Source organism: Eptatretus burgeri, chromosome 1 (assembly GCF_056783735.1).
Source record: "Eptatretus burgeri isolate ZD-2024b chromosome 1, Ebu_testis_v1, whole genome shotgun sequence".
NCBI classification, from domain to species: Eukaryota; Metazoa; Chordata; class Myxini; order Myxiniformes; family Myxinidae; genus Eptatretus; species Eptatretus burgeri.
Window position 1 is genome coordinate 40,865,106 of NC_140961.1, and position 7,500 is coordinate 40,872,605.

The 7,500-nt window shown below is 41.9% G+C and overlaps 1 protein-coding gene across 8 annotated transcripts in view; it reads left to right on the forward strand.

Annotated features, from left to right (window-relative positions):
- Window positions 1-7,500, forward strand: part of SHPRH (SNF2 histone linker PHD RING helicase) — a 140,956-nt gene that overhangs the window by 119,307 nt on the left and 14,149 nt on the right. For 7 of the 8 annotated variants that reach the window (XM_085880770.1, XM_085880737.1, XM_085880747.1 and 4 more), the window contains 2 exons: window positions 1-49; window positions 189-367. The exon at window positions 1-49 is cut by the window's left edge and continues 38 nt beyond it. In XM_085880770.1, the coding sequence (XP_085736896.1) occupies window positions 1-49; window positions 189-367 (228 nt within the window). Of the gene's footprint in view, window positions 50-188; window positions 372-7,500 lie in introns of those variants that run through there. The other variant, XM_085880757.1, reaches the window with a different exon arrangement.

The following is a 7,500-nucleotide window of genomic DNA, read 5'->3' on the forward strand; positions in this document are numbered from 1 at the left end:
GGACAACACCATCCCGTTTTCCCAGATCAGCAGCATAAGGCGCTTTCAGGTGGTAGCTTCTGCTCGATTGAGTGAAAATAATTGGCTCGTTTGTTGAGGTTTTTTTTGTGCATGATGGGAATGGGAGAAAATTAATTCATCATTTCCTTAAAGTCAACATGATAATGGCAATTACATGACCTGTGCAGGACAGCCTCAGAGAGTTCCGCACCAGCCCCACCATTAATGTATTGCTGCTGCCACTACACACCGGTGCGAATGGTCTCAACCTCATTGAAGCGACACACGTCCTGCTGGTCGAGCCGACGCCTCGCCCAGCACAGGAATGGCAGGCCATTGGACGTGTGCACAGGATCGGGCAGACGCGGTGAGATAATGATGCTGCTGTTTCAGCACCTCATCGAACCTCATTTCACTTCTGTCTTAATGATTGCCATCTCACCAAGGTCAGGCTAGCTAATTGCGTAGAAAGTTGTCTCAGGAATAGGGAGTAGTAAATGGGCATATGGTGGGATGAAAGATCGTATCTGATGGAGTATCGTAAGGGCCAGTCTTGGGTCTATTGCTGTTATTAATTTAGAATAACATTGATAAATTGGGTATTAGTTTATCACTATTTGCATATGTGATCAGGTCTGGGGCAAAGGTGAATCGTTCAGAGGAAGAGAAGCAGGTGTAGAATAGTTTGGATGGTTTGGGGGAATGTACAAGGAAGTGGCAGGTGTAATATTAATAGAGGTATGCAGGCAGAGTCAGTCTCAGGTAATGGAAGTGGTTGAAAACCAACATTCTATGAACATGTTTCCCTGAGTTTCTCATCACATCTTCCAACTCCCCCCTTCCCTCCCTTTTTCTTGTTGTGTGTGTGTGTGTGTGTGTGTGTGTGTGTGTGTGTGTGTGTGTGTGTGTGTGTGTGTGTGTGTGTGTGTGTGTGTGTGTGTGTGTGTGTGTGTGTGTGTGTGTGTGTGTGTGTGTGTGTGTGTGTGTGTGTGTGTGTGTGTGTGTGTGTGTGTGTGTGTGTGTGTGTGTGTGAGTGAGTCAAATATTTCACGAACTTGCTCTCCAGGACTGACATTTGACTGAGGGTGGACAGGAATTTGTAACTTAACTCGGGTGCTGGTGATAACTTGCTAACTCTTCACACAGTGTGACACTGATATCTTTATGTCCATTAACTAATGCTTGCAGACAAGTCCTCCTACTTGGCCTCCTTCCAATGGATGGTGCACACACACATTGATGCACACACACACACATACACACACATCCCATGCCTGTGAAACACCAACGTAACAGTTTATATTTGGGATGAGATTCAAACCTAGGCTGAGACAGCTGAGAGTGCATACCTCGTGGCTATTATTGCAGTCCAAGTGCAGTAAATTAATGCTTAGTTGTATTTAAAATCTAATATGAGATCCACTGAAGGATTTTGACATTTATCCAATGTAAGGTGTCAACCAAGTAACCTGTAAATGGTGGTCGCCATTACTGCTAGCCTCCCAGTTTTTATTTCTAATTGCTTGTAAGCCTTTCATAACCAGCCGATGATGAGAGGGGGATTCATTTGAAATCGACAATTGCATTTAATAATGACGTGTGCTGTGACCTCTTTGTGATATCCGTTTGATGGGCGAGGCTCTGATATTACATGGCAGTGGAGAATGACAGGTGCATCTGGCACTTACCTAGCAAGAGTAGAAGCTTAGTTACGTGATTCGTGGAAATGAAGACATTACGGTTGCTGCTATTATGCACAAGTCTGTGGAATTGTTTTTGCCTAAAGGAAACCACCCAGATCATTTTAAAGTTTTGGACTTAAAAAGTGATTCTTTGGTTTCTATGTTGTGGCTTTCACTGCTTTTTTTGACTTCATTCCAAAACATAATGCATATCTTTGCGGAGCTGGATTGCATCAGTTGTCAGCCACGCTGTAATTTTGCCTTTGTTATTGCTGTGCCTTTTGTAGGGATATTCCTGCCATTTTTATAACCTCCACCAACAAAGGTGGAAGGAGGTTATGTTTTCACCTCTGTCTGTCTGTCTGTTTGTGAGCAAGATATCTCAAAAAGTTATGAACAAATTCGGACAAAACTTGGTGGACAGGTTGGGAGTGTGACACATGATTTCTATTTTGGTGATGATCCGGTTCCGGATCTGAGAAATTTTAAATTATTTGTTTGTTTTTTGAAGTGATTCTTTTCCATTGAAATATGGGGGGGAAAACAATGTGTCGCATGATATTTCAAAACATTTAAGATGGATTATGACAAAACTTGGTGGATAGGTTGGAAAGGTTACAAGAACAAGCTGATTAGATTTTGGTTCAGGTCCAGATGCAGATTCGACCTATCGGTGGGGTACAAAATGTCAACTGTGCAACCTGGCGGAGGTTTGTGCTCCACCAAGTGTCGTTCTATTTACCCTCTCCTTCGGTGAGGGTATTGCATTTGGGTCTGTTTGTTACTTACGTAACTTACTTACGTAAGTATATTGATTACTTCCGTCCTCTGTTTGTGTGTTTGTGTGTTTGTGTGTGTGTGTTTGTTTGAAGGCACGATAACCCGAGAACGGAAGAAGCTACCAATGTCAAATTACACCACGTGATTCAGGAGGGTGATGGCTAGTGCTGATTCGATTTTGGTCAAAATCGGTCAAAGGTCAAGGTCACAGTGAGGTCAAACATTCGATTTTTTGATGGTTTGGTACAGAAGCATCGTAGAAACTTCTGGTTTGCGTCACTATCTTCTCTCAAGACAGCTTTTATTAGACAAGGTCAGAGGTCAAGTTAACGATTTTGTAAGTACCAGTCTATGACTGCTTGTTACTTACGAAATCTAAAGATTTCGTAAGTATATTGATGACTTCCATCCTCTGTTTGTGTGTGTGTGTGTGTGTGTGTGTGTGTGTGTGTGTGTGTGTGTGTTTTTGTTTTAGGCACGCTAACTCGAGAACGGAAGAAGCTACCAATGTCAAATTACACCACGTAATTCAGGCGGGTGATGGCTGGCGCTGATTCGATTTTGGTCAAAATCGGTCAAAGGTCAAGGTCACGGTGACGTCAAACATAATTCTGTAAATTGCTGTGGAGAAATGGAGTATTTTTGCTTCGGTCGACGTTACGAGTTCGTTTTAACTTCAATTTTAATTTTGTCTTCGGTTTTTGCGATTGCTTAGGATGCTTAACACTCGGTTGTCGAAATTCTGGTAAAAATCGGATGTTTTTGGAGACGTTTTAAGATTGTATAAAAAACATTTCACCCGCCGCGTCACGGCTCGTCACGTGGTGCAGCGCGCTCGAGCAGACGCGTCGTTGAGTCACGTAAAGGTTTTGCGTGTGCGTGCTGACGGTGTTTTCGATAAAGATGGTGTTTAAAAGTCATTTTTCATCCCAATAAAGCTTATCGTCAGATGCCTGACTCGCTAAGCCTTCGGATGGTGTAAAGATTGTTTGTGGATGGCTGAATATTACGGTTTTATGACTTTGATAAAATAATATTAAATAATTCCATAAATTCCTGTGGAGAAATGGAGTATTTTTGCTTCGGTCGACGTTACGAGTTCATTTTAACTTCGATTTTAATTTTGTCTTCGGTTTTTGCGATCGCTTGGGACGCTTAACAATCGGTTGTCGAAATTCTGGTAAAAATTGGATGTTTTGGAGACGTTATAACATTGTATAAAAATATTTCATGCGCTGCGTCATGGCTCATCACGTGGCGCAGCACGCTCGAGCAGACGCTTCGTTGAGTCACATAAAGGTTTTGCGTGTGCGCGCTGACGTCATTGCGCTCGCCCCGGCGTCCTTTCGAGTTGGGGGGGCCGTCGAGTGTGACCTTTACATTACGTTAATCGAGAACGTTAACTCGAGAACGGTAAGCGGTAACTCGAGAACGGAAGAAGCTACCAATGTCAAATTACACCATGTGATTCAGGAGGGTGATGGCTAGCGCTGATTAGATTTTGGTCAAAATCGGTCAAAGGTCAAGGTCACAGTGAGGTCAAACATTCGATTTTTGATGATTTTGTACAGAATCATCGTAGAAACTTCTGGTTTGCGTCACTACCTTCTCGAGAGACAGCTTTTATTTGACAAGGTCAGAGGTCAAGTTGACGATTTCGTAAGTACCAGTCTATGACTGCTTGTTTGTTTGTTTGTCTGCCAGAACTTTTGTGTTTTTCTCCACAACCACTTGTCAGATTGAGAGGAAATTTTCACCATCGGGGCGTCCACTCATGTAAAATGTTTTAATGATAATTATGACGTCATAGGTCACGTGGTGTGGCAGCCATGTTGGAAAAATGAAAAAACTTTGGACCTCTGTATCTCTGAAACCGCACCAAGAAAAAATCGAAACTTGGCACATCGCAAGTACTCCTCGTGGAGAAAAAGTGATTTTTTTTTTAATTCATAGGTGCTTTTGTTATGACATCATAATTGCATATGTAGAACGAACGGTGGAAGGGTTTTCTCCACCGGACAACTGGCCTTCTTCACCAACTGCGTCGCTAGAAGAAGCACCACCATCAGTCGAGAAATGTTTAGAGAAGAAGCATAAATACAACAAAAAACTTGTTTCTTACCCGTAAATAAGCCATCGTAGAGCACAAGCCAATTATCCACGTGGCATGAGGGTTAGGAAGAGAATCAGACTGATTAATAATTACTAACTGGGTCCAAACGTTTTCTCTGTAACCGCTAAATTAATCGACGTGAAACTTCACATGATCGAGTAGTGATGGGGAATACAAGTTTTACATTTCAACTTGATCGGATGCATGGTCTGGCAGCCAGAATTATTTTCAGTTTTTTTGATCTTGGGTTCTTTTTGATTTTGATTTTTTTTTTTAATTTTTTTTTTAATTTGAATACTGCTCAGTTGACTGTGCCTGGATGGGTTTGAGGGTGGAGGAGTAGCAGCTGAAATGCGAATCCTATCCCAGTTCCTCCTGATGACTTCATCTTTGCTTTTTGCTTGTTTGAGTTCCTTCTGATTATTCCAATGCAGGACTGCACTTATTTGGTCTTTCATTTGATTTGAATTGAATCTATTTTAATCCCATTATAAATTCAATTGAATAACAATTAAAATATGTCATGTGTAGGGTCAGGTCTCCAATCAAAGTGGGACGTCTTGGTACCTGGTTATCACTGCGAGCAGTTATAAAATGGCAGTTCTAAACATGTCTCATTAATTACATAACAGACCAGTACATAAACACCACACAAAACTACACAATCACCACACAAAAGTCCTGGCAAGGGTCTGCAATCTCCGATTGCTCTTTCTAGTTTCCAATTGTAAGGGTTGTGTTTCCCATTACAACTCTCATTGGATGTAATTTGCTCGCATGTGTGAGTTTTTGCAAAGGATGAAGATGCAGTGAACACATCCTTGACACATTTTTTTGGGAAAGATCTTGAATACATCCAGTATAAAAAAAATATTGTTTTTCATACGAGGAACTAAAATGCTGCGGGTCGGAGGGAACAAGCTACTAGGTTGGAAAATACAAAAGGTAATCGACACATTTCAGGACAAGTTGCACAAATCAAAAAATGTAAATGAAAAACAAAACTTCATTCAGCTTTTAAAACAAACTCTTCATGAAGTGGTAGTGTGCCATTGCTGTTCACACATCGCTTTAACATGCTCCTTAAGGTGGAAGCCTTTCTCGGTCATGTGGTAAGACTACCCATTGATGCATTGTTGGACTTTCCATAATCGACACCACTATACTCGTATGCCCAATGCATCTGCTTTCCTCCCCTCCTGTTACTACCATGGCCATTTTTTATTCCTCCGTTGACGGAGGCATGATGTTTTCAGGTTGTCCATCAGTCTGTCCGTGATAGGTTTTCATCACCGTGATAACTTGAAAATAGCTGAAAGGATCCAAGTCAAACTCGGTACAAGTATGTATAATGATGTAAAGATAAGCTCATTAGATTACGAGGTCAAAGGGCAGACATCCCATTCGGTAAAAATTATGTTACTGCGCTAACTTGTGAACCAGTGATGGGATTTTGACCAAAATTGGTGGAAGTATATATTATGATGCAGAGATGAACTGATTAGATTTTGGTATCAAGACGTCGAGTCAGGTAAAAATGTGATGCTTGAGAACAGTTGAAGGGATTTAAATCATACTTGGTACAGGTATGTACAATGGTGTAATAATGCGGGTGGAGGCACATCGGTCGCTGTCGTGATGTCGAAGAGTGCCATTCTATTTTTTTATTTTTTATTTTTGTTCACATAGTCGAGGCTTGTGGAAGAGCAAGTACACTGAATGGATCAGGATGTAACAGCCAAAAATGGGACGCAAAACACGTATGCATGGGGTGGACAATATGGATATTTTTGTTGGGCTTAACGAAGGTAGACAAGATAATGGTTTTGGGTTGGGGATGATCTGAGGTGGTGAACAGCTGTCTTGAAGACCTGTAGGGAAGAATGATATTGAAGAGGATATGGAAGCTGATTCTACAGGTGGGGGGAAAAGAGGAACAAATGAGTGGAGGGTGAACAGTGATCCTGGATTGAGGTAGTTTCACTCGAAGGGGGTTGATGGTGGACCGTGTGAGCCCTGCTTTGGGGGATTTGTTGGGGGGGGGGGTTTCAAAGCCCGGAAAGATTAGAGGGTGCAAGAGCAGAGAGGAGGATGTAGAAGATAGACCTCCAAACTGTCTGCAATGGCGCAGTGATAAGCTCATAGACTCAGCTTCATCGCGGGAGATTCCAATAATCTTGAAGGCCTTGTTTTCCGTGGCGTCAAGCTGAGCAAGATGTGAGGGAGGGGAGCCAGCCCAGAGGGGAGAGCAGTATTCCATCAAGCTGTGGATGAAGGCCTTGTAGTTGGATAGGAGTTCAGGTATGCCAAGGAAGGACTTTGTACGATGGAGGATGCCTAGTTGGCAGCTGGGTCATTCCGTGTCAAATCAACAAATTTTCAGAAAAGTTCCAGGTCGACCATCTCAGATTTTCATGATTTTTTTTGTGTGGGTTGGAAAAACATTGAACAGAAAAAATGTCAAATATTAGTTCTGTATTCCAAGGAGTTTTTGAGATGTGACCCCGAGAGCGTGTCAATGTTGGTTGAAGAAAAACGACCCCCTAATTATCCTTCAATTTCAGCAACCCATTTCTTGGCATCTGTTTGAGATAAAGCAATGAAATTTTTTTCCGAATGCAACTTTTATGGAGAGAGGATGTGCAAGACCAGCAGAACATGTTTTCAGGACACGTGAGCTGATACCATCCAGTCCAGTGGCAGAGTCAGAGTCGAGGGTTGAAAGAACCTTCTCGATCTTCTCAGGTGGAAAAGAGAAAAGAAAAAAAACGAGTCCAGGACTTCATTTCCCTTTTCTTCCATTTTGAAAATATATTTTCCTCATGAACCACTCCCCAACCCACTCCATCATTTTGTGTATGGAATATATAAATTGACCTTGGATGTTTGCATAGTTTTCTTCTTCTTTAACCAACTTAAAACAGT